The sequence below is a fragment of the Odocoileus virginianus genome, chromosome 5 (genome assembly GCF_023699985.2).
Source record: "Odocoileus virginianus isolate 20LAN1187 ecotype Illinois chromosome 5, Ovbor_1.2, whole genome shotgun sequence".
NCBI lineage: Eukaryota > Metazoa > Chordata > Mammalia > Artiodactyla > Cervidae > Odocoileus > Odocoileus virginianus.
This window is the reverse complement of record NC_069678.1, coordinates 63,248,546-63,275,634: the sequence shown is the minus strand read 5'-3', so window position 1 is coordinate 63,275,634 and position 27,089 is coordinate 63,248,546. Positions and strand designations below refer to the sequence as shown.

Genomic DNA, 27,089 nt, shown 5'->3' with positions numbered 1-27,089 from the left:
CTTTGAGTGTGGGTGTGGGTGGGTGTTTGGTCCTTCACTTTTTCACATGGGGCGACGACAACAGGAATTAACCCAGCTTCCTCATTGAGAGGGATCATCCAGGCAACATCTCTATTTTAGTTACTCGGGTGACACTGTAGCAGCTTCAGGTTGGACAGACTATTTTGGGGACCCTTGACTGCTTTCTGGACACCCTCGCTGAGCCAAGTGGTGGAAATGAAAGATGAGTGATTTTGATGAATGGATTTCTGGGAAATACAGAAAAATGGAAGAAGGTCCTCTCCCTCTGTTGACGTTTACTACGGCTCCCTACTATGACCAGAAACCAGGAACTAGTGGATTACGGAAGAAAACCTACTATTTCGAGGAAAAACCATGCTATCTGGAGAATTTCATCCAGAGTATATTCTTTTCCATAGACCTAAAAGATCGCCAGGGAGCCTCACTGGTGGTTGGTGGAGATGGGCGGTATTTTAATAAATCGGCAATAGAGACAATAGTGCAGATGGCAGCTGCCAATGGGGTTGGTATACGATAAGTATTGCTATGTTTCTGGCTCTCCATATAACCTCTTAATTCTGCAAAAATATACCCAAGTACAAAGATTTGTATGTTGTATACCCCTCAATGCTACTAACATCCAATTAAGTTTGATTGTGACTTCAGAGATTGTATATTGTGATATTACCCCTGAAATTAGATTTGTCACACTGGGATTTTGGGGTGTAAACTCAGTTTCTTATGTTGTGCTCTGTGCCTGTTGCTTGAAAATAGACCTGTTGCTTTTAGACATTTAAAGCTCACCCCAGCCTTAAGCTGTCTTATCTACATTCTAACTAGTTTTCAGGGGCACTCTGTCCTGCGTAGGAGGCTCTTAGGAGCCATGGAGAGAGGAAGATTTTGTTTTCTTTCAATGGCTTCCTTGTTGAAGTTCAGTCACTTGTCAAACAGGAAAACAAAAGCCAGGGCACGCTGTTATTTGTGGATCCTGGTAGTTGTGCAGAAATGCTGGGAGAGAACTGGAAAATGTTAGGTGTGAGCCTTCCAAGAGGACCTGTTAGAGGGGAACCCACTTATAATGACCTTGGATACAAAGAAGTCCTGTGTGTGGTGAATTTGTGCAGCAGGGTAGAGATAATAACTTCTGTGAGCCTATAATATAAGGAGGCTCTGCTAAAGCTCTGCATTGTGGAAAACTGTGTTGGCTGAATTAACCAAATCGGAAGGAATCTTGCACCAGGAAGCATTGATCTTGATAATCTAACAATTCGCACAGTCTCACTGATTTACAGGAAGGCGGGCATCAGAACATTGCTGTTTTTGCTCTGCAAATTCCTCCGTGGGACCAAAAATACATTTTTAGTATTTTAGATTACACTTAGCAATAATTTGGAGCACATAGTCCTTTAGTACTTATAAATTTTAAAAATTTGTTTTATTTCCTTTCTGGAAGTGATTCTGAGAAGATAAAATTTAGCATTATAACCAAGTGCGTTAGACATTTATTTTCAGTATATTTTACAATACACTAAGCAGATGTGATTGCAAAAGTCAAATTAAAAAAAAAGCATATGTTACCAAATTCTATTCAGAAGAGTTTGTACATCCTATTGTTGTTAATGTGAGATTCCCTTTGTATCCAGTTTCAGAATCTGAATGCTTCTCATGTAAAATTTGCTGATAAAGCACTCAAATATGAAATTATGATGCATACACATTTTTAAGATAAAGTGTGACATGCTGTAAATTTCATCTTTGAGGAGAGCTGCAAAAGCAATGGTATTAAGATGTTTTTAATCTTTTGGGAGAGAACGAATGAAACATTATTTCTCTGCATATATCTAGACTGTTGAGTGGATCTGGTACACTGTCCCCTTTGCTGTGATATATTTGGCTTCATTTCATTTTTGTGCAAAGCAGAAGGATGTGGAAGGGGTGGTAGGAATGTGTAATTCAGGCAGACCCTGTAGTCTTTCTCAAATTTACGATCTGAAGGTTTGCTAAATAATGCATGTAAGTGCTAATAATTGACTAAATATGGTAACTGCCTATTTGTTAGAGCTGTGGCAGCCCAAGCAGTATTTTCAAGTCTTTTCAAGGACGTTCCTTATTAAAAATAGTGTTGCATCTGAAGCACTTGTGCTACCCAGCTGAATTACGTGAAACGTTTAGTGGACCGATAAAGCACTTTCATCTGATAAAACCTATCAACTCCTATTTAGTTTGATTTCTTTTTCTAACATATCCTAAATTCTATTTTAACATCCCTTTGATTGTGGGCAGAATTTAGGGAGGCAATCTAAAGGAAAGATAATTTATTGCCACAGATTTTGGTATTAATAGAAGTCAGGATTCCTTCCTCAGTTTTGTTAATACCCACTATACCCATGAGCTGATTCTAAGAGAGCTTTTCAGCCTGGCGAGCTACATGGAAATAATTTCATTTCTTCCCTTTAGTACGCTTTTATCTGGTACATTTATGGATAGTAGAATACACTTTGCCTTTGCTTTTATTTGCACAGAGCTGTCTGCAGTTGCAGGCAGTTTTAATGTACAAAATAAAACATTGGTAGGGTCTCATTTATGGCACTGGTGTCTCATTCAGTCCCCAGAGATTTATCCTTGAGATAATTTTAGAAATGAGAATAGAACCTGTATGTATGACTGGCAGAGCAAAGAAAATGGAACCTTTTGTTTGTTTGGTGTTTTGGGGAAACGTAAGCAAACACCAAGCCCTATTTTCAATTAAAAGGAATGTTTTAATGTTTGCTCCCTGTCATGGTTAACTATAAAATGTTGGGGGAGAAGGAGATATCCAGTTTAGCAGCAGGACTTGAGTTACACAGAAGGGAGCGGTGGGCAAGAGTAAGGGCAGGAAATGCTTTTTGGTGAAGGACTCTCAGTGTAGGGCTGAGGGGGTGTCTCTAAGTTGGTAGACATTTGGGACCCAGGGAAGGTGTTTTTTTTTTCCCCCTTTTTTGTGTTAAAGTGCATTTGTGTGTTAGTCACTCAGTCGTGTCCAACTCTTTGTGACCCCACAGGCTCCTCTGGCCATGGGATTTCCCAGGCAAGCATACTGGAGTAGGTTGCCATTTCCTCCTCCAGGGGATCTTCCCCACCCAGGGATTGAACCCAGGTCTCTTGCGTTGCAAGCTGATTCTTTACCACTGAGTCACCTGGGACGCTCGTTGTAAAGTACATCTAACACAAAATTTGCTGTTTTAACTATTTTTAAGTATGCAATTCAGTGATATTCATTACATTCATAATGTTCTGCAACCATCACCACTGTTTCCAGAACCTTTTCATCATCTCATCTAAAACTCTGTACCCACTAAACAGTTAGTCCACGTTCTCTTCTTCCCCCCATCCCCTGCCAACTTTGGTTCTACTTTCTATGAATTTGCCTGTTCTGTGTCCTTCATATAAATAGAACCATCCAATACTTGTCCTTTTCTGTCTGGCTTATTTTATTTAGTGTAATGTTCTCGAGGTTCACCCATGTTGTAGCGTGTATCAGAATTTCCTTCCTTTTAAAGGCCAAGTAATATTCCATCGTATGTGTATACCACATTTTGTTTATCCATTCATCTTTTAATGGACATTTGGGTTTCCACTTCTGGTTATTGTGAATAATGCTGCTGTGAACATGGGTGTGCAAATACCTGTTTGAGTCATTGCTTTTTTTGTGTCTATACATAGAAATGGATCTTCTGGTATAGGGAAGGTTTTTGAACAGGGAAGGAACACAGTTAGAACTATGGTCTAGAAAGATAAGCTAGGTGGGCCCGGTAGGTCAGATAGATTCAGTGAGAGCAAGGGAGGAGCTATTCCAATGCTCCAGACATCCTCCAGGGGAGGAGGACAATAGAGTAATATCTCCCAAATATCAAGTTGAAGATGAATATTCTTGAGCAGAATTCATGGGAAAGAGTCTGCTCTGGAAGGTCAGCTATACCTATTCTTGGGCTCAAGAGAAAGAACCTACCATGGGCTTCCCTTGCTTCTGATTTTCTTACTCTTACTTCCTGGTATAATCCTCTCAGTCTTGGACCATGACTGACTGCACGTTTCACCATAAGGAATGGTAGAATTATGGGGTGACCTGTGTGGCATGGCTTAATATTCATTTATCAGCTTCCCCTTCTATGTTAAGTACATACGGGATCGAAGTAGAAGTCAGTGTGCTTGATGCACAAACACAGTTTTCATATTACTCCACCAGTCACTGTGGCTGATTAAATTGCCATCTCTAAGCTCCTCTCATCAAAATATGGAACCGCTCAACCACAGAGAAGTTTTCATCAGAACGGCACCCAGAAACTGCCGGAAGCGTGAGATGTTACCATTTCCACTGTATTGAGTCAGGGAGTTACCACTTCCTGAGGGAGGCAGGACATAAGAAATATATTACAATAACAGACACTTCTCAGGGATAGACATACAAGAGCCAAAAGGGGCCTGGAATGAAGCGGCTGCTTCCTGGGAGGTGGTTGATAGTGGAGAGGTTTAATTATGAGCCAGTCAAGCTGTTAGTGACCTACAGGAAGGTGGCAAAGCTAACAATCCCAGGAAAACCTCCCCAGGGAACCCAGGTATCTTATTGGCATGTTCAGTATTAGAAACACATCTTCCACCATCAAGTCATTTCTTCAGCTGCGTTTATCTTGGGTGGGGCAAGAAGAAATAGCACCTGGAAAACTTAAATACGTCCCTGTGTCTTCAGAGGGGAGGGTGGAAGAAGGGCACAAACTCCTCCTTTTTAAAATCTTTTCCATGAAGCAGTCACATCTCTAGTCATAGGAACTGATGGAATTCCCTTCTTTTCTGACTTGCCTCATGTTGAAACAGATATAAATTACAGTCATTTTAGTAAGGAGCTGTGCTTGTCGATACCATTTGTGAAAGATATGGGCAGGTGAGTTAAGAACGCAACCTGTAGCTCCTTCATGTAGGTGGGCCTGGCTGGTTTACCCAGTAACACTCCCAGCATTCCCTGCCTCAGGCCCAGGAGGAAGCCCAGGTACACCCTAGTGTGGATAGGTGTGTTCTGCTTTGAGGAGCCCAGTGTATGAGGTTTGACATATGTACACTACCATGTGTGAAATAGCTAGTGGGAAACTGCTCAGGGAGCTCAGCCCAGTGCCCTGTGATGACCGAGAAGGGTGGGATGGTGGGGGGAGCTCCGAGAGAGGGGGTATATGTATACATATAGCACATTCACATCATTATACAGCAGAAATGAACGCAGCATTGTGAAGCAATTATACTCCAATTAAAGAAAAATCCAAGCTTGATTGGCAATAAATTTGTGAGATACGTTTTATAACATTTCTTCATACAAAGTTTGCCCCTTTTATTTTTTAGATAGTTTACAAAAGCCTCCTCTTTGGGTTAGAATTCCTTTAACTAGTTAAGTCTATAGTCTCTCTTCCAATTTGGATTGAAAGTATGATTGAAGTGGATAAAAATGTGGGTTTTCCCACAGATTTATAATGTATCCAAATGATGAACCTGATCTGGAAAGGCCCTGTTTTCTTTTCTTGCCAGAACCTTATAGCACTCCCAGATCATACACTATAAAGTCCCCCAAAACTATCTGAAGAAATGGCTTTGTTCAGCAATGCTGATTCTATTTCAATAATAGTATTACTTAACAGTAACTATAAAATACTTCAATATAATAATACTAATAACCCAAGCTGTTAGACGTTCAGTAAAGGGCATCATTTTTGGTCCAGTAGAATATTTCTTTGTCCATCTAGCTGTTCTGGCGTCACTATGTGGTGGCTCTGGATTTATTGATGCTAAAGTGTGTATTCTGGATTTCTTCTCCTAGATTGGTCGATTGGTTATTGGACAGAATGGAATCCTCTCCACACCTGCTGTATCATGCATCATTAGAAAGATCAAAGCCATCGGTGGGATCATTCTGACAGCCAGCCACAATCCAGGAGGACCCAATGGAGATTTTGGAATCAAGTTCAATATTTCCAATGGAGGTGAGTTTACTGTCATTTTGAGTACAGCCAATGTTACGTTCTTTAGGACAAACCAATAACCTAGGCCTTGGAAGCTCAGGATTCTGGTTCTCATCCTTAGCAAGAGAGCTTTTTGTTTCCTTTTGGTGAAAATGAGATGCTTCTCATTTTGCCATACCTGAATATGAGATGCTCTGCATGAATGATCATTAACATATATTCATTTAGAAAATTCTGATACTTTGCTGCCTGAATGATGGCATGGCAGATGCACTCGTGAAGAGGAATTAGTTGATGAGCTTTGTGTCCTTTGTATTTTCATGTTAGCTATACAAAATGACCTACTGTTTGCTGTTCGATTTCCAGGTCCTGCCCCGGAAGCAATAACTGATAAAATTTTCCAAATCAGCAAGACAATCGAAGAATATGCAATTTGCCCTGACCTGCACGTAGACCTTGGGGTTCTGGGAAAGCAGCAGTTTGACCTGGAAAACAAGTTCAAACCCTTCACAGGCATGTTTACTCTCCTGCTCTCTTGCCCACTTCTAGTTCCGACTTGGAGGATTTGCCTTTCAAGGTTTTAATAAAGTGGGTCTTTATCTCTGGAAAGATTGTGGTCACCACGCTTTGCATGCATAAATTAGCAGGTCTGGAATTGGGTCTAGGAGTCTAGAGACCTGGGCTGTCTGAGCCCTGCTGGGGATCAGCTGAGGGACCTTGGGTGAGTCACTTATACATAAATCTCTCAGCTTCAGTTTTCATACCTATGAAATGTACAGTCTTGACGAGAAGACCTGTGACATCATGTTCATAGCTGTCTTTTATTGAGCTTTTATTATGTGCCAGGCTCTTCAGATGCATTATCTCATTTGATTCTTACATTAGCCCTGTGAGGGCAGCACTATTACTATTCACTTTTTCCAGATGAGGAATCAAAGGCAGAGAGGACTTAAGTAACAGGCTGAGGGTCACATAGTCAGTGAGTGGTAAACCAGGATTCAAACGCAGGTGTGAATGATTCCAGAGCCTGGGCCTTGATTTCATTTTCAGTAAAATCAATGTAGACCATTTTGGGGGCTAAATTTAAACTCCCTGTGTAGCAGCTGTGCTAAACATTTTATTGTTGAATGCTGATGTATGATAATAATTGATGAAATAAATGTTTATAAAGTTATTCATATTAATACAACGAGGATGAGATGGTTAGCAGTGTGACTTGTATTTCGACTTTGCTCTTACATGTATTCTTTCATCTGGACTGCAAGTTTGTGGGATGCATTTTGTGTTTGAACCTACCGAGAAGGATTGACAATTGCATCCCAACGAAGAGGAAGGGGTTCTTTGGTATATCCTGAAGACATTCTTAGGGTTTAGAAAATACAAGTAGAGAATTTCTCAAACATTTCATGTTTTGAAAATGTTCAGACCCCTGAAAATTCAACAAGACAGTTCTTATGTTTGTTTTATTCCTTTAGCAGTGCACGTGAAAAGTGATTCATTTAAAAAAAATTTTCTCTGCTTTTTACCAGTAAGTCTTAATGGCAATGGGCCTGGAAAAAGTAAAGTAGGTGTTACCTTTTCTGTTATTTTTTGACACTAAGATACACTTCCTGGAGATGAATCAACATGGCCGTAAAGCCGTTTACCATCAGGCAAACCTCTGTCAAAATTCCTCAGGGTGCCACATCCCAGCTGTGTGGGCAAGTTACTTCATCTTTCAGAACTTGAACTTGCTCGTCTATAAAAGAGAACTGATAACATTTACCTCTCAGGAAATTTGCGTTAGTTTTGAATAAGAGATCATGTAACAGCCCAGGCACATTGGAGCTGCTCCATAAATGTCCTTTTAAAGCAATTGCATGTTTACAGCCGTATGATCATTTCAGAGGATAATATTTCTAAAAGTGTTTAGTTCCTCCATCTTTTAATGTTGCTTGTTCTCACAGTGGAAATTGTGGATTCAGTGGAAGCTTATGCTACGATGCTGAGAAACATCTTTGATTTCAATGCACTGAAAGAACTGCTTTCTGGTCCAAACCGACTAAAGATCCGTATAGATGCCATGCATGGAGGTATGGAGCCCTTTTTCTTCTCTTCTCTTCTCTCAAAGCTATGAAACAGCTCTCGACTTTGTGTCTCATGATGCCTTAACAAGCCTTTTCTTAAGGCTGTCTCTGGCAATGTTTACACCATTACTTTGCAATCATTTCAGAGTAATATTCACACAGATAAAATCTTAACTGTATGCTGCAAAAATTCCTCATGGTAAGGTAGTGTGACGGTCACTGTTTCCACATTAAGCATCAGGTTTTGAGTAACATGCAGCTATTTTTGTGGACTCTCCCTCCCCCTCAGAAGATGCCTTAGATTCTTCCTAAACGCCCCCATCTATTCCCAAGGGGAGCCATGGTTTGCTAGATCTGATAAATGTGCTCCTGAACCCCATACCCCAGTTTCCTGTTCCCACATGCGCCTTTTCTTAGAAGCTGACCAGAACAAGCTGAGGGTTCAAGTCAGGAGCAACAGGATGTATTTCTCTCCCTTTTCTTCCTCTGTGGGTTTTGTGGCCAGATCAGTAGAGGTGGCAGCTGTCACCGAATCAGAGCCGTGAGGTTCTCTTGATGTAGGAATATGGGAATTCCTGAGCCCTTGGCTTGTCTATTTGTTTTGTAATAATTTAGAAGTTTAAGATCTTTTTCTTAAAAAATATATTTATTTATTTATTATTTTTGGCTGCATTAGGTCTTAGTTGCAGCACGTCGGATCTTTCCCGATGGCTTGCAGGTTTCTCTCTAGTTGTGGTGGGAGGCTCTCTAGTTGAGGTGTGTGGGCTCAGTAGTTATGGCATGTGGGCTTAGTTGCCCCGCCACATGTGGGATCCTGGTTCCTCGACCAGGGATCAAACCCACGTCCCCTGCATTGGAAGGTGAATTCTTAACCACTGGACCATGAGGGATGTCCCTAGAATTTCAGAGTCTTTGAGTGGCAACAGTTTTCCCTGGTGCTGAAATCCATCTGCCTGCCTAGCTGGGGAAGAGTTTCTGCCTGTGCTGGCACCCTTCCTATGGTACTGTCCAGGTCCTTCTGTCACACTGCAAAGTCTGTTAGAAAACTTCTCCTGGTGGCCTGAAATGGTCTGTCTCTGGAACTTCTTCCCTTGGGTCCTAACTTGCCCCTGGAATCTCACAGAATGGTTCTCCTTCTTTATTCAGACAAAGGCCATTCTGACTTTTCAAAACATTCAGCAACCATGTGTTGAATAGCTACTACGTGTATGCTTGGGGGTGTGGGTATAGTCAGGGATTCTGTAGACTCTTCCTTCAAAGAGCTTGTGATGCTTGGGGAGATGAAGTGGGTAAGAAACCAACTCCTGCCAGGCCAACAAAATGAGGGTTAGATAAAATTTCAAGTATTCTCCTTGGGGAGTGGAGGAAGGCATAGTTTGACTGAAGGTATCAAGAGAGGTTTTCTGGAAGAAGTGGCAACCAACTCGAGCTTTTATGAAAGAAAGATGTAAGGTGGTGGAAACTCCAGTGATGGTTATAGCAGCTGAGGCAGTGGCTGCAGCCAGTGCATAAAGGATGAAAAGGAGATGTCACATTAGGGGAATGAGCAAAAGCCTTGGCTGGCTCGAGTATGGGGTTTGTGATGGTGCATTTACTAGGAGAAGCTGGTCGCCAAGCTGACTTCTTTCTCCAAGCCTTTCAGTTGTTCCTCAAGAGCCTCAGTTTCCTCACAACTCTGGCTGCCTTGTCCTCATTCTGAGGTGTGTCAGTAGCCTCCTTAGCATGCCCCCAATGGGAGACACGTGTTCTATACTGTCCTGACCTCTGTCTCATACATTGGTGTTGGCACCTTCCTTGGTTGAAAGCATTTAGAGATGAACGTTCTTGACTGTACCACTAAGTGTCACTGTAAAGTATGTGACTGGTTTGCCCTGTTGTGTGTTGTTACTGTGTTTTTGTTTCTCTGTATTCTTTTAATCAGTTTGTCAGATAGCTTGATAGAGGTGAAAGATTAGGACTCTGAATCCGAGCTCTCACTCCTACTATCTGTGTAAGTTTGGGCAAATAGCTTCCTCTCAGAACCTCAGTTTTCTTTTCATAAATTGGAGGTGGTAATCATAATGCACAAGCCTTTATAAAATATGGGCTCTTGCTTGTTCTCGGTGCCTCATCTAGTAACTCATTTAACTATCACATCTACCCTGTAAAGGTAGCTACTATTATTATCCTCATTTTGCAGTTGGCATAGATGGAGGCACAGCAGAGAGATTAAATAGCTTAAATAACTTTCCGCACAATGGTACAGCCAATGATTGACAGCTAAGATCTGAACCCAGACACTCTGATTCCAGAGTCTGGGTTCTTAAAGCGCTAAGTTGTAGCTCCTCATGGGCCTTTTTGAAGGACTGAGAAAATGTTTAAGAAGCACCTGTGTAGCAGGATCTTCATAAAGGTTCACTTCCCTTCCCCCACTCTTTCCTAATCTCTCATTATTCCTACTTGTAGAACTTTCTACTCCAGACTCATCTGCCCACAAGCCCTTGAATACAACTTGCACACTCTCTTTGCCGTTCGTGCCATTCTCCCTAGACCGCCTCTACCTTGTCCCCAGTCCTCGCCCTCTGTAATAAGCTTCATTTCTGGTTCTTCATTTCATGCTCTGCGTAGTCGTGGGACCATATGTGAAAAAAATCCTCTGTGAAGAGCTCGGCGCCCCCGCGAACTCAGCAGTGAACTGCGTTCCCCTGGAGGACTTTGGAGGCCACCACCCTGACCCCAACCTCACCTACGCGGCTGACCTGGTGGAGACTATGAAGACAGGAGAGCATGATTTTGGGGCTGCCTTTGATGGAGATGGGGTGGGTACAGGTGCATTTATGTGAACTCTGATGCAGGCCAGGCCTAATGTGCTAAATGGGGGAAAAGCAGGCCCTGCAGCCTGGAGTGCAGTCAAGCTCCCTCATTGCACCTGGAGTCAGGGCTCAATTATTAGAAGACCCTCTTGACAGAATGACTTGAAGTGGAACCATGTGTCTAGTGTTTGCTGAGGAGGGCAGGGTGATTGGGGCCTGGTTATCATGTCATGACTGGTGTTCCATGAGCTGACTAGGTTCTTGATCTCCACCCTTAGGTAGATTTTTGCTCGTAGCCAGCAGCTGGATCCTTGTTCAGTCTCTGGAAAGAGTTTTGTCCTTATGACATACCCATGTGTTCATTCACAGTAGCTGAAAGATGAAACTATAATGAGAGAATTAACAGTTTATTCTTTAGCCACAGTTAATATTTGAAATAAACATGCTCTTTTATTTGCACTGGTAAATATGTAACAGACAAGGAGGAACAGTGTCTTAGGTTTATACACTTGGTGTCTTAGAGATAGTAAACACTACACATATTTACTTGGTTAAAACTATATTTTGGTGGTTGCTATTGTTCTTTACAGACATCAGCTGGAATTCATTGTTTCCTATAAAATGGGTTTTCCAATATTAATATTTGGGGAAATTAAATAGCAGAGATTGGGACATCCCCTGGTGGCTCAGTTGGTAAAGAATCCACCTGCCAGTGTAGTCTCGATGTAGGTTTAATCCCTGAGTAGGGAAGATCCCCTAGAGAAGGGAATGGCAACCCACTCCAGTATTCTTGCCTGGGAAATCCCATGGACAGAGGAGCCTGGTGGGCTACAGTCCATGGTGTCTCAAAAGAGTCGGACATGACTTAGTCACTAAACAAATGAACAAGCAGACATTATTCTCAGTGCATCTTTCTGTTGCCGTGCATCCTGGGTTTCCTCTTTATTCTCAGTTACTTGAGTACTTCCTGGATATCAGGCACCAGGAGAACAGTGAGGTGACAGCGTATTTTGTTGGGTCCTGCACCAGATGGAGGTGCCAAGATTTAGGAGCCTTTCCTTGAGGAAGTCTGCTTTGTTCCTTGGAGAATGCCTGGTAGACCTAGCAAGCTTTAAACAGCCCACATTTCCTCTCACTGTGATCTCTGCCCTCTTCTGGGAAAGAAGAGAGGTGATTGGTTCCAGAGTTTGGAGAAGGTCAGGGAGGTTACATTCAGCTCGCATCTGCAGGGAGAACAGAGAATTCAGCCGAGAAGGAATTTGCACTTTAACTCAAAACAGTTTTAGCTGTTTGGCACAGAGGTGCCATTGGCCCAGTGGTACTGTACGGATCACTTAGAAATAAAGTCCAATATCTAGAACCCAGGATGAATCAATGTATCAGCTTTAAATTTTACAAAACCTCCATGTAAGAGAGTTTGGTTTCTTCAGCACTTTGATTAAAAGATCTCCCTTTGAATCCCCCTTCTCCCAAAGGACCGGAACATGATTCTGGGCAAGCACGGGTTCTTCGTGAACCCTTCAGACTCTGTGGCTGTCATCGCTGCCAACATCTTCAGCATTCCGTACTTCCAGCAGACTGGGGTCCGTGGCTTCGCACGCAGCATGCCCACCAGTGGCGCCCTGGACCGGTAGGTCTCTCCACCCCCTTGGTTCCCAAGCAGACCCTCACAGCGCCGGGAGCACCCTCCCTCCCCTTTCAGCTCAGACGTCTGATGCATACATAGTGTGTGTTACCTAAGTGTTTCCTTTGTGAAGGAATGGTGTCATTTTTCCTGGACTGGATGGGCCCCGCTCTGCTGCTTTAGCACTCTGCATTTCTCCCATCCTGGCTCTTCTCACGCTGTGTGCTGATAGTCTGTGTGCTTGACTATCTCAAAACTAATACAGAGAAAGAATGTCTTTGTCACTGTGCTAAACTCTGACTGATCATGGCGTGCCTGATACACACACACACACACCTCATTTTAAAAAATGAATGATTGAATGTTAATGGATAAGTGAATGGATGGCACATCTGCTGTAGTCAAGACGTCATTCTAGAGACTCACTTTCTCTGGGCAGTGTGCACAGAGTTGGGATGAAAGACTGATATAAGATCAGTGTTTCAACAGAACTTTCAAAAAAACGTTCCCCATCCAGCCCCCATCAGATGCCCTTACACACAAGCATAGTAAATGTTCACTTATTCAAAATCTGAATAAACATAAAGCTAAAATAGTTTTAAAAATACATTCAATTTTGGAGAAACAAGGGACCCAGTGACAGAAAACAGTTGGTATCTTTGACTTGCTTATTTATTATATATCATCTTATTTGAAAAGGCTTTATATTAGCTGATGAGATCACATTTAAAACATCTGAAAAATGGAAGTCATAAATGAGTACAAACCAGGGATATTGACTACATCATGTTAGGTGTCCAATAAATAGTTCCTGGATGAATGGGTAAAGGACAAGTGAATGAATGAAAGGCTGAGGCTAGGGAGGAAGAACAATGTATATACCTGGTTCTTATAATCATAACTATTACTTATTAAACATTACCTTATGCTAGACAGTAAGCATGTATTTTAAGTCATTTAATTCTCAGACTGGCCCCATGAAGTAAATGCTGTATTTAACTCCTCTTTACAGATGGGAAAACAAAAGAAAAAGAAGTTAATTAATTTGCCCAAGGTCACCCAGCTAGTAAATGATGGAGCCGGACTTGAACCCAGAACCTTTGCTCCCAAACACTGGGATGTGCAGTGCAGTAGTTTTCTGTTGTGTGTGTGTGTTATAGAACTAGTGCTGACTTCACTTCAGCTAACAAAGTAATGACTAATATCATATAGTAATTTGTAGTTGACACTGTTTTTTTTTTTTACATTCACTGTCTCAACTGATCCTCATGGCAGTCCTTATTTTATTTTTTTACTAGTTTTGGAGTATAGTTGATTTACAGTGTTGTGTTAGATTCGGCTTTACAGCAAAATGAATCGGCTATAATTAGATATCGCCAGTCTTTTTTAGATTCTTTTCCCATAAAGGTTATCACAGAGTATTGAGGAGAGTTCTCTGTACTACAGAGTAAGTCCTTATGAGTTATCTATTTTGTATATAGTAGTGCGTATATGTCAGTTACAATCTCCCAGTTTATCCCTCCCCAACTCTTCCCCCCCTCGGTAACCATAAGTTTGTTTTCCCATCTGTGACTCTTTCTGTTTTGTAAATAAATTCATTTGTACTATTTTTTTTTTAAAGATTCCACGTGTAAGTGATATCATATGATACTTGTATTTCTCTGTCTGACTGACTTCACTCAGTGTGACAATCTCTAGGCCCATCCATTTTGCTGCAAATGGCATTATTTTGTTCTTTTTAATGGCTGAGTAATATTCCATTTATATGGTATTTGTACCACATCTTCTTTATCCATTCATCTGTCAGCCAGAAGAGTAGTTAGCAGCCTTTCCCAGGACTCCACAGCTACATCAGAGCTAGAATTAGACCCTGGTTGTTCTGCCTCCATATCCTCCCTCCAAAGCTGTGAGCTGGTTCGTGGCCACACTACTGTCCATTAGACTGATCAGGTCCTGAAATAGCTTCTGTGTACTCCAAAAACAGTCTAATTCCAATTTCTGTGGATTATATGTGATAATCCACATATAGAATCACAGTGGAAAATACTTCACTACCCAGAAAGCAACTTTATTTTATTTTCACAGTTTTAAAAATCATAATTTAATTTTCCTCAAGTATTAGAATTGAAATATGATATTGTTTTGCTAGTGATAAGCATTTTGGGAAGCAAATCTCACTAAAAGGGTGAATGAAATGTAGGTAACGTCCTGTTCAAAGGGAAAGGAATCTAAAAAAAGGTCACTCAAAAGTTTCAAATAGACTAAGGATAATATGGGGAGAAGTAAAAGATGTGTTGCAGGGGACGGGAGACAGCCATCCTGGCTGTGTGACCCTGGACTGAGTTACATGGCATTCTGGGTCCCTGTTTCTTTCTCTGTGAAATACTGACCTCCCAGACCCAATACCTTCTGGCTCTATAATTATAGGTGCATCGAAATATCATTCTTCTGTTCATTGTGGAATGGTTATAAATGCTGTCTGTATCCAAAACACATGGGTTTAAATAGCCCCCCAAACAGTTTTGTCCATTTTGCCACTGTTATTTCTTCTAAAATATTAAATTCAGTGACCTGAATTAATTCTTTCTTCATACTCTTCTCCCCCTCCTCTGACTCCACATATAATAGCCCATTGTGCACAAGTTTTCTCATACGATTTTCCACCAATCTTAGAATTATGTGTACCTCTGAGCAATGCTAAGTGGAACCCTTGATTACAATAACGGTTGCTATTTTCCATCCCTCACATGGTTACACTAGCAGTCCTGCTGTGATGTAACTTTGATTTCATGCCTTTGAAGGGTGGCTAATGCTACAAAGATCGCTTTGTATGAGACCCCAACTGGCTGGAAGTTTTTTGGGAATCTGATGGATGCGAGCAAACTGTCCCTTTGTGGGGAGGAGAGCTTCGGGACTGGTAAGTATGCAGCCCTGAGCTGTTTTTTCCCGTGTAAATGCTGCTTGCAGTGAAAGCTTAGACTGCTAAAGCAGCACTGAAATAGCAACGGTAGCTGATATGTCCTAAATCAAGATACAGCTTATTTATAACAACGCTGATGGAGTGTACACATTTGAAAAGCAGCGAGCATGTTCCGCCGGGGAGGGTTAATTTTACTTTCAGAGGATCACATCTACCAAGGCAGGAAGTTTGGGCAGCGTGGCCATTGAGTCTGTGGGGATTAAATAGAATGATAAACACATTTTTCTCCCCTCAGTGGTCAAGGAAACCTTTATAAATGTTTTTATTTCTAGGAAGAAATATGGTGGAGTGGAGTCAGTTTTTCGTTTTTATTTAAGAGAAGTTTTCACCACAGTGTTAAATCTTCTTCTTTAATAGGCATATGTTTTCTGTAGCAACAGGTTGTAATTTATTAAAGTTATGTGGAGGGAAACCATTAGGGTGGAACTGAGTTGCTAGGTAATCAAGAAATTGACCGTGAAGATCTATATGTAAATTGTGGTGCAATGAAAGAGTAGACCATGGTATGCTTAGGGGAATGTCCCACGATCCTTAGACCCCACTTATGTTCTCCCTTCGTTTTTGTAAGTTTTTAAAAGTTTAATTTATTTTTAATTAGAGGGTGATTGCTTTCAGTGTTGTATTGGTTTCTGCCATACAATGCATGCTTTCCCTCCTTTTCTATGCCTTTCCAGTACTGACTTGAAGCCCCACTTCCATGACCTTCCCAATGACCCCATCCTACATCAGTCTCTCTCTTTTCTAAACATTCATTCAGGCTTGTGGCCCTTTCCCCAGGGTTGTCTCCAGAAGCCAGGTTGCAAAGTACTTCAGTGGCCATATTTCCTCTCCTCCTATTGCCTCTACCCAATATTTTGAAGTAAAAGAACCAATCTTCTTGATCCTCAGTACTATTCTTCCATCCTTTGTCAAAGAAAAAATCAAAATCTATCAGCCTTGGCATTGACTTGCAATTCATGTGGTTAAACAGAATAAAAGGCAGATTTCTTTTCCTATAAATCCTAGGGTGGGGTGGATGTTGTTGTTGTTCAGTTGCCCAGTCGTGTCCAACTCTTTGTGACCCCATGGACTGCAAGATGCCAGGCTTCCCTGTCCCTAACCATCTCCCAGAGTTTGCCCAAGTTCATGTTCATTGCAGCAGGTGATACCATCCAGCCATCTCATTCTCTGATACCCTCTTCTCCTTCTGCCCTCGATCTTTCCCAACATCAGGGACGTTTCCAATGAGTCATCTGTTTGCATCAGATGACCAAAATACTAGAGCTTCAGCTTCAGCATCAGTCCTTCCAGTGAATATTCAGGGTTGATCTTCCTTAAGATTGACTGGTTTGATCTCCTTGCTGTCCAAGGGACTTTCAGGAGTCTTCTCCAGCACCATAGTTTGAAGGCATCAATTCTTTGGCATTCTGCCTTATTTGACTCTCACAACCATACGTGACCACTGGGAAGACCATAGCCTTGACTATACAGATCTTTGTTGGCAGAGTAATATCTCTGCTTTTCAACACACTGTCTAGGTTTGTCATTGCTTTCCTGCCAAGTAGCAAACAGCTTCTGATTTCATGGTTGCAGTCACTGTCAGCAGTGATTTTGGAGCCCAAGAAAAGGAAATCTGTCACTACTTCTACCTTTGCACCTTCTGTTTGCCATGCAGTAATGAGCCTGGTTGCCATGGTTTTAGATTTTTTAATATTTAGTCTTAAGCTGTCTCTTTGACTCTTCTCCTTCACCCTGATCAAGAGGCTCTTTAGTTTCCTCTTTGCTTTCTGCCTTTAGAGTGGTATCATCCGCATATCTGAGGTTGTTGATGTTTCTCGCACCTATCTTGATTCCAGCTTGTAACTCATCCAGCCCGGTATTTCTTATGATATGCTCAGTGTATAGGTTAAATAAACAGGGTGACAGCAGACAGCCCTGCTTTCTCGATCTTGAACCAATCAATTGTTCCATACAGTGTTCTAACTGTTGATTCTTGACCTGCATACAGGTTTCTTAGGAGACAGGTAATATGGTCTGATACTACCATCTCTTAAAGAGCTTTCCACAGTCTGTCATAATCTACAGAGTCAAAAACTTTAGTGTAGTCAATGAAACAGAGATAGATGTTTTTCTGAAATCCCCTTGCTTTTTCTATATAATCCTTCAAATGTTAGTAATTTGATCTCTAGTTCCTCTTTCTTTTCTAAACCCAGCTTGGACATCTGGAAGTTCTTGGTTCACATAATGCTGAAGCCTAGCATGCAAGATTTTAAGCATGACCTTGCTAGCGTGGGAGATGAGTGCAATTGTCCAGTGGTTAGCACGCTCTTTGGTACCACCTTTCTTGGGAACTGGGATGAGAATTGACGTTCTTCAGTCCTGAGGCCTCTGCAGGATCTTCCTGATTTGCTGACATAATGAATGCAAAACCTTGATGGCATCCTCTTTTAGGGATTTGAATAGTTCTGTTGGAATTTCGTCACATCCACTAGCTTTATTAACAGCAGTGCTTCTTAAGGCCCACTTGACTTCACACTTCAGAATGTCTGGCTCTGGGTGACTAACCACACCATCGTAGTAATCTGGTTCATTAAAAATTGTTTTTATACAGTTCTTCCAGGTATTCTTTCCATCTCTTCAGCATCTGCTGGAGGAGGAAATGGCAAACCACCCCAGTATACTTGCCATGAGAACCTCATGAACTGTATAAAAGGGGTGGGTAGAATGGGCTAATAAATTTGAGGTGCCCAGTGACAAAATTCTAAGCAATTTAATACCCTTGAGGAAGTGATGTTACTTATAGGTAATAAATTGGCTTATGGAATTGGAGGGTATTAAGAATGAGTTTGGAGGTTGAACAATGTCTACAAAAAAAGGCTACATGATTTCCCAAGGCCTAGGTCTTTGGTCAGAGATACCAAGGCTACTGCTTAGTTCTTTCCTGCCTCATAAAATATGAATGGTACCATATTACTCCATGGGATACTAGATGACTAGCCATTGGACCTGTAAGGTGGTCTTTGCCCATGAAATCCCCCCAATGTTATCCAGTGCAGGCTTGGTATCAGTCATTCTTCCCTATGGGTGAAGCTGTCATTGAAGGCAGGTACCGTGTCTAAACCTTTGGTTTCCTGACTCCATGTACCTACTTCAGTGCTGAACCTCATGAGAAGAGAAGAGTCTAGAACAAGGTCTTCCTGGGTGTTTGGATGTGTGGAAAGATACTAGTTCCATGAGTGTGAGTTCCATGAAGATCAGAAAACTTGAAATATACCTCTCTGTCTTGGACATTCATGATGATATCGTTTGAAGATTCCAAAACATTCTGCCATAAGAAATCCAGTTTGCACAGTTTTATGTAAACTTTGTTAACTGCAATATCTATTTTTTGTGGTATATTTAGTAACACATTGCCCCTCAGACCCATGTGGATAGCGTTGGGCAAGGCGAATCAGAGTCCTAGAGCCAAGTAACCATCCAGGTATTGACTGGCTGGGAACAGGATTGAAGACAGGATGCACAAGCTGCTCCTGCCTCGCATGACGGGCCTTCAGATACCAGAGGGCAGTTCTCAGGTCCTCTCTTCTGACCACCCCATGCCTGGTCCTGCAGTCATCCCTCACTTCATATTGTTTATATACCTAGCACTGGTTTCTAAATGCTTCTCCATTCACCAGTGCCCCTCATAGAAGATCATGTCGCAAACTGAGCCCAAATCCTCCAGGGCTGACTTGACAAGTAGAGAGTAGATGGATGACTATTTCTAGAGAACTGGACCCTGTACATTTCTTGATATGACTTTCATTTATGTTAGCTTTTTGGACATTTCATAATACTGTTTAGCTCATTTAATGTTGTAGATAATTATACCCCTTTAAGCTTTTACTCAGGAGCATTTGCCAAGAAGAGTCCCCAGATTACATTTGTGGAACTGATTTCTTTGAACCCAGGCATTAGGCTTTAAATTATTCCTTGTTAAGGCTTGTTCTTGTTTATTTATTTATTAACCCATCATCAAATACTAAGTGCCAACCATGGTTTTATCTTCCCTTTGATATCTTTTATATCAAAAGAAAGGATTCATCCTGAGAAAAATCCACAAACTTGTTCTCTTTCTCTTTGAAAAAAAAGACAACTGTTCCATAATATTTATGAGAAAAACATTTACAAAGCCAGGCTCATAGCCATGGATCACCACTGCTGAGTGAGCGCAGCTGAACTTACTTAACTGAACTCCTGATCTTCTTGTTTGGAGACGAGTTAGGTCCCACCTGCTATGTCCCTTGTTGGAAAATATTTCCAACAGTTCCTTTACAGAGCTCCTCAGGATGGGCATTAGTGATCCTACAGGCTTTGAAATATTTGAATTCTATAGCTTAATTAAGTGCCTGTTCATTTATTTATGTGTTTTTCTAAGTTGGAGTAGAGGCAATTTCTCAGGAAAGCCTCCCTAACTTTCCAGAGTGGGTCAAACCCCCTTATTATTGGATCTCACAGCACCACATACCTCTCCTTCCTCGCACATAGCACAGCGGTAATTTTACAAGTATTTATAATTATTCGATTAATGTCTGTTGGTTCCACTATACTGTAAGCTCCATGAGGACAGGAGTCATATTTGTCTTGTTCTCCATCATATCCTCAGAGCCTGGTGTAAATCCCAGAATATAATAAGTGTTCAGCAAACACTTGTTGAATGAATGAAAGAACACACTCTTCACTTGGCACCCTCCATTCAGACAAACCAGAGTCTTGGTGTTGGAAAGGAAAGGACTTTAAACATTATCCAATGTAGTTTTCTGTGTTTTGATGGAGTCATGAGTGTCTAGTCTGTGCTCTTCTGCTTAAACACTCACCTCTGGCAGAATCTGGGACTCTTGCTGGGACTCAGCACCACTCTATTCCATAGTGCAGAGCTGAAGACCCACGGTCTTTGTGAGGCAAGATGACCTTTTATAAAAGAAAGGGAGAAATTTACTTGCAAAGAGGTGCGAAAGAGTCAGATTTCACAAGAACTGGCTCACCAAGTAAAACAAATCACTAGCATTTAAATGCACAAGCTGTAAGATTACTCTTACCAATTACACGTTAGTCTGTTCATGGTGGAGAAACAGCGACTGTCTCACGTGATTATTGTGGCCACCAAGGCTATGATACTCCTCAGGCATCAGTATCACAAACACCAGGGAAGAAGGTGTTTTTGTTATGGTACCAGAACGGGACAGGGTGAACTTCCTGTTTTTGGTTGACCTCATGGTACAGTTATTTTCCTCCCAAATTGTGGGTGATGATGTACGTGTTTATACACAATGGTAGAGGGAAATCTTGAATTCTTGGGAAAATGGGAAGAAACGTGAAGTCACTGAATAAACTAGGATGTCACTTCTTTTGAAATTCTTCCTTGTGAAAAGGAGGGAGGGGGCTTGGAATAGAGGGATAGGAAACCAGGTTGAGGACTAACTTGGTATCATATGAAAATAGGCCAGTAAATTCTGATCTGGCCCAGTCTAGAGGTTAGCAATATTTTTCTCCTGTCCCATCTTGAAAAGGTTCTAGAGAGGATATGTATTATATGGGAGTGGTCTCTTAAAGAAGTACAGCATTCATGCTTTGCAAATTTCCTTTAATTTTAATTTCTTATGAAAGACCCTTCATATTTATACTTCATCAGCTCATTCCTCAAATGTTTATTGAGCTTTGGCCCTGTCCCAGATACTGAGCTGGGTTCTGGGAACACCGTGGTAAGCACAGCCTCCCTGTGGAGGGCTCCATGGAGGCCACATTTGAGGAAGGAAGTCAGACCCTGGCCAGGTTATCTCAAGTGTGCAAAGCAATAGAATCCGAAACAGGGTGTGCCAGGGACTGTATACCCAGGGCATCTAACCTGGTTTTGTGGTGAGGGGTTTAGGTTTTTCTGTCTAGTTCTCTGCCTGTTCTGATTTGCATGCCTTCGAGTACATTTTCTTGTAGGTAAATCTCCCCACAGGAAGGTTAGAACATCCTGTCTCTGGGAAATTTCCTAGACAGACTATCTCAACAGAACCGGGCTGATACCCTAATTATAACTAACTCAGTTAAACTGTTCCCTGCATGTCTGGCTCTACACCTTGCTCATCTGTGAGGGCAGGGAACGCGTCTCACTCATCTCAATGTTTTCTCATATCCTTAGAACATGGTAGACACTGACTCTTACTTGTTGGGTGTAAAATGGAGTTTGGGTTAAGACACATTTTCTGCCTGTCAAGCACTTACCAATCTCCTCCAAAGGAAACAGAAGTTCTAGGGGCCGTTATGAGGCAGTGCAGGATAAATAGCTAAATGGAAAGTTTGAGGGTTGCCGAGGGGGAGCTGCCCCTTGAAGGCTGGAGTGGTGGAAAAGGCTTTCTGAGGAGCTTTCCTGCCCTTTCAGAGGGAAGTCATCTATGGAGTAGAAGCCAAAGAGGACGGCACTGTGGACAGAGCAGGGCTGCTGGACCTTCCAGTCAGTCAGCTGGGGGCTGGTCGTTCTTGGGGCAAACCCTTCCTGAGAGCTGACTGCACGCCAGGCACGAACCAGGTACAATGCATAGTGTAGGGTGGGGTAAGGACAGGCACGGTGTGAACACAGGATAACAAGGAAGGCATCCTGCACAAGAAGGAAGTTGAAAGTAGTTGCAGGTGTTAGCCAGGCTAATAGTTATATGTGGGGTAGAAATTTGCAGATAGAGAAAACAGCATGTTTAGGAGATGGAAGGAGAAATAGAGATGGTCAGAGAAAGAGACAGGCAGATGCTCAGGTTTCCAGAGAACTCTGCGGAGCCCTTTTTCAGCTGTCGTGGCCCATCCACAGACCGTGGCCTGGCAACAGCAGGAGCCTGGGCACTCCTGAGGTATTCATACCGGTAAATGAAACCTAATCCCTAAACTGTTGGCCCTTGGCTCCCTCAGCAAAGGTTGACATTTTTCTTGGCTAGGACCCAGAGTGTGCTCTGACTGAGCAGAGTTTATACATATCACAAGGTGCTGATTAGGCCAAAGTCAAGTGACAGGTGTTTGAAGATGCTGAAAGGGCAGAATCCCCATGGGCCGAGCTGGTCCCTGAACTGGACCAAGTTTGAAGAGACCTGAAGCAACATTTGCAGCTAGGACTAATGGTGCTTGCTGATGGTGTTTCCCTTTCCTTATACTTAGGTGGGCTTGGCTTCTTTTTTTTTTTAAATTAAAAAGTGATACCAGTAATTCATATTCATAATAGGAAAATTGGAGAAGAAGAGAAAAACACTGTAATCCCATTGCACAGAAAAAAAGAGCATATTAGGTTCTATTCCATTTTCTTCCCCAGTATGTATAGTTCAGGGACATTATTCTTGAAAGCTTAATGACATAGTGGAGAGTATTAATTTTCCCTAAAAGTTTATTCTTCTCTTATTCATAATGGTATCTTGTATTGGTTTCAACTGTTACATGGTACTTGGGCTTCCCTGGTTGCATAGGCAGTAAAGAATTTGCCTGCTTTGCATGGTACTTAACAGTTTATAAAATATTTTCATCCCCTCTCACAGACGAGTCTTAAAATTGTGTGAGAAAGGTGGTATTACCCCCGTTTTACAGTTGAAGAAACTGTATGAGGCTCAGAAATGAGGCTTAGAAAAGTTAAGTGATTTGTCCAAATTCAAGCAGCTTATAAGTAAGTTTCAGGTTCAGGTTTTCTGATTCTTAAATATAAAGCGTTTTTCACTGACCCAAAACTGCCACACCTGCAAAAACAACAGTAGCTTGAGAAACACATCTACACACCATTGCCTCTTTTTCACTAGTAACTTGTCATCATTCATTAGAACTCTAAAGAGAATGAAATTTACCCAGACTCCTTAAGTATTAGTCAGAGTTACCCAGCATTTTGATATATCCAAGGTGATTAGTGAGATTAATGAGAATTTTCAAAAGATACTGGAGATTGTATAAATGGAAGATAATATTTATGTTGTACAAGGCAGCTATTTTGTTTAAAAATATTAGGTGTGTGATTTAGTTATCTCCAAGTAACTTGGTTAAAGTTGGGTAAGATTTTTAGATTTTACTTTCATGTCTACGTAAAGGAAAAAGCTAATTCTTAGAACAGGAAAAGCACAAAGGAATACTGCCCACTATGCTTTCAGTCTAGTCTCCCCCTCCCCCAAAAATAGAAAAAAGAAAACAAAAAGGAAGGAAGGACAGAATAAAGAAAAACGAACCTAGGGGCTCACAGACAAATAATTCCAAGCTATACACTCCTGTCATGAACTCTCATATACAGAGGTAGCTGCCAGGATCTTACTGCTGAGGGTAAACTGTTGCCAAAGCATATCATCATCTGCAAAAGCTGTAGAAGCCAGAGAGATAACTTTCTGTTGCTTGAAAGAGCAGTAAAGGCAAATAAATAAAAGTCCATAGCTAACAAAATTAGGTAAACATTTGTAACTTTCTTGTATAACGTGCTAAAAGTATTACTTAATATCTCTAGTTTTGCCAGCATAGAGGTTTTGAGAACTACTGTCTCTAAAAGTGTTGTCTTAGAAAGACTCTTCGGAGGGGAAAAAAATGTGTATTTTTATGAACCAAAAAAGAGAAAGAGAAGATGTTGCAGTAGATTAATTAATTGATTAATTCATTCATGTGCTCCTTCACAGTCTGTTATTTAATATGTTCCATGTAAGGGTAAATAAGAGATGCCTCCAAGAAATACATGGTTGAGGTGTGAAATACTCATAAATGAATTACTGAGGCTTGAGCAGGAAGCATGCTGCAGGACCACATGTTTAAGCAATTGCTATATAAGAAGAGCAAGTAGCTCATAACTGCCTAGAGAAGCGGGGAGCTAGGTTGGAGAAGATATTTGAGCTGGGTCTAAAAGGATGATGAGAGGAAGGAAACAAACTTACCTCATGCTTCATTGCCAGCATTGTGCTACTCTCACAATTCTGAGGATATAAGACCCAGTGAGAAGTCAAGAAGGACAGAGAGTCACATGAAGAATTCAAGGCATGATCATATGCAAAACATTATTAGAGGGATTGTATTGAATCCTTTACAGAAATCAGAAAGTGGAGCTCAGTATCATTTGCTTTTTTTTTTTTTTTTTAGAATAAGGACGTTAAAGGCAAAATATGAGAGTTCTGTTCCAGATCAGGTTCTTGGAGAAGGGGCTTCATGCATAAGTGTGTGGGTGTACGCGCTCAGTTGCTCAGTCATGTCAGATTCTTACGACCCCATGACTGTAGCCCACCAGGCTGCTTTGTCCATAGGATTCTCCAGGCAAGAATACTGGAGCAGGTTGCCATTTCCTCCTGCAGGGGATCTTTTTGACCCAGGAATTGAACCCACGTCTTTTGTGTTTTCTGCATTGGCAGGTGGATTCTTTACCACTGTGCCACCTGGCAAGACCCCTCCATGCATATAAGTACATTCAAATGTGCTACTTTGTTATTTTCAGTCAAGATTTTAGCAAGGACCTCAGCAAGAGACAGATTTTCTATGGTTTGTTTAACTAAACCCTTGTTAGTTAAAGAAAGATGTCCTAGAACTGGAGTTCCTGGATCCACAAGCAGATCCATTTTTAAGGCTTTCATATTTTTTGCCAAATTGCTCTCTAGAAGGACTGTAACTCTCCCAGAAACAGCATGTTGGAATCCCATTTTCCTTATACCTTCCCTAATATTAGGTATTCTCATTTTTAAATCTGTGGCCATTTGTCAAACAAGTAGCAGTTTCTTATTGTGGCTTTAACTTAAATTTGTCTTCTTAAAAATAATATTATATTTTATATATATATATATAAGTATTATATTAATCAGTACCTGTATTCATTTTTTGATGAATTGCCTATTTATATTCTTATGGCCTATTTTTCTGCTCAGGCTTTGCTTTTTCCTTATTAAATGTATAAGAGCTTTTTCTATATTGTTTTAAACATCTACTTTATTTGCAAATGTTTTACATTTTTTTTTAGTTTGTCAATGGCCTTTTAATTTTATCCATAGTAGTTTTGCTGATATAAATGCCAATTTTTAAGTAGACAAATAGACTTTTTCCTTTATGAATTTTGAATTTATGTGTTTGCCATCTCTAAGATTAAAAACAATTGTATGTGTGTATGTGTGTGTGTGTATAGGATATATATATATATATATCCTAGTATTTAAAGGTTTTCAGTTTTTATATTTGAATGTATAATTCATCTGGAATTCTTTCTGGCATGGTGTTTAATGTGTAATTCATCTGGAATTCTTTTGGGCATGGTATTTTATAGGGAAAAAACTGATTTTTTTCCCAACTGTTTAACTAGTTATACAAATACTACTTAAAAAGTAATCCATTCTTTCTTACAGCATTGAAGTGACACCTTTATCATTTATTCTGGTCTCATATGTGTTTGGGTCTCTTTCCAGGTGCTCTCTTTTGTTGCATGAATAATAATTAATTATTTTAATTATTAAAAATTCACAATGGTCATATTCTTTTGTTTTTTCCCTCTCAAATTCATACTTCATAATTGATGTATCACATTCCACCAAGTTATTCCACTGACATTTTTATTGGCATTTGCCTTAAACTTCTAAATTACTTAGGAAAGCATCAACTTTTTTTCAGTAGTATGTGGCTTTATTCAATAAGTGGTTCCTTCCGTGTATTCAGGTTTCTCAGTAAAATTTTATGACTTTTGGTTGGATCATGTTTACCACTGAGTTTATTCTCAAGTATTTTAGAGGAGTCACGCTTCTCACAGCTGCTTGCTGTCCCCCACAAGGTTCTGACCACATCCGTGAGAAAGACGGTCTCTGGGCTGTCCTTGCTTGGCTCTCCATCCTAGCCACCCGCAAACAGAGTGTGGAGGACATTCTTAAAGATCACTGGCAAAAGTATGGGCGGAATTTCTTCACCAGGTAAGCCACAGCCTGGCCAGGAACAGAGGTAGTGCGGGGAAGTGGGCAGAGAGAAATCTCATGCATACAGATTCTTTCCTGTCTTAAGTGTTAATAAAACCTCAGTTCATTCACTTCCATCTATTGGGGATCTTTAAGTCTATTGTGGATTTTTAAAACAATTCAGTTGGGGTTGAGATGAAGTCAGCTTTTATGTTAGCTATAAAGAACAAGGCTTAAAATTTTTAGTTAACTTATTCAAAAGAATGAATGTTTTGTCAGCCTTTTAAATGTACCTATCAGATGGGCATGATAATAGCATGGATTTGGATTCAGAAAAATGGATTAGAATTTTATTTCTGCCCCCTAGTAGATTGGGAAGTCATTTAACCTCTTTATGTACTCAGTTTTCTCATTTGTAGAAATGGAAATAGCAGTCCAGCTATCGAATGGATTAAGTGAAATATGAGTCTGAAAGTGTTTTATAAACTCTGAGACACTGAAAATATGGAAACTTTTTCTGAAATTATGGAAACAATTATGCTTAGTCTAAATCAACTTTTCTGACTCATTAAAATAGGTCTCTAAAGGCTGTGTAGTTGTCAATGCTTCATTCATTGATTCAATAAATACTGACTGTGTACCTACTTTCTGCCAGGCACTGGGGCTTCTCAATGGACAAAATACTTAGAATAGTTAGTAAGTCTTCTTTATGATACATATTTCTATTTTTAAGATACATTAACATTTTTTCCAGTGTGCTTTTCACTAATTTCAATTTGCCTTT

General features: G+C 40.8%; 1 protein-coding gene across 2 annotated transcripts in view; it reads left to right on the top strand.

The window, feature by feature from the left end:
* The window catches only part of PGM1 (phosphoglucomutase 1), a 65,289-nt gene that overhangs the window by 29,730 nt on the left and 8,470 nt on the right, over nt 1-27,089 (top strand). Inside the window, exons 1-8 of one of the 2 annotated variants that reach the window (XM_020885626.2) lie at nt 209-523; nt 5,840-6,002; nt 6,348-6,494; nt 7,928-8,053; nt 10,655-10,845; nt 12,315-12,469; nt 15,265-15,380; nt 26,188-26,323. In XM_020885626.2, coding sequence (XP_020741285.1) covers nt 224-523; nt 5,840-6,002; nt 6,348-6,494; nt 7,928-8,053; nt 10,655-10,845; nt 12,315-12,469; nt 15,265-15,380; nt 26,188-26,323 — 1,334 coding nt within the window. In that variant the 5' untranslated portion in view covers nt 209-223. Of the gene's footprint in view, nt 1-208; nt 524-5,839; nt 6,003-6,347; nt 6,495-7,927; nt 8,054-10,654; nt 10,846-12,314; nt 12,470-15,264; nt 15,381-26,187; nt 26,324-27,089 lie in introns of those variants that run through there. The other variant, XM_020885637.2, reaches the window with a different exon arrangement.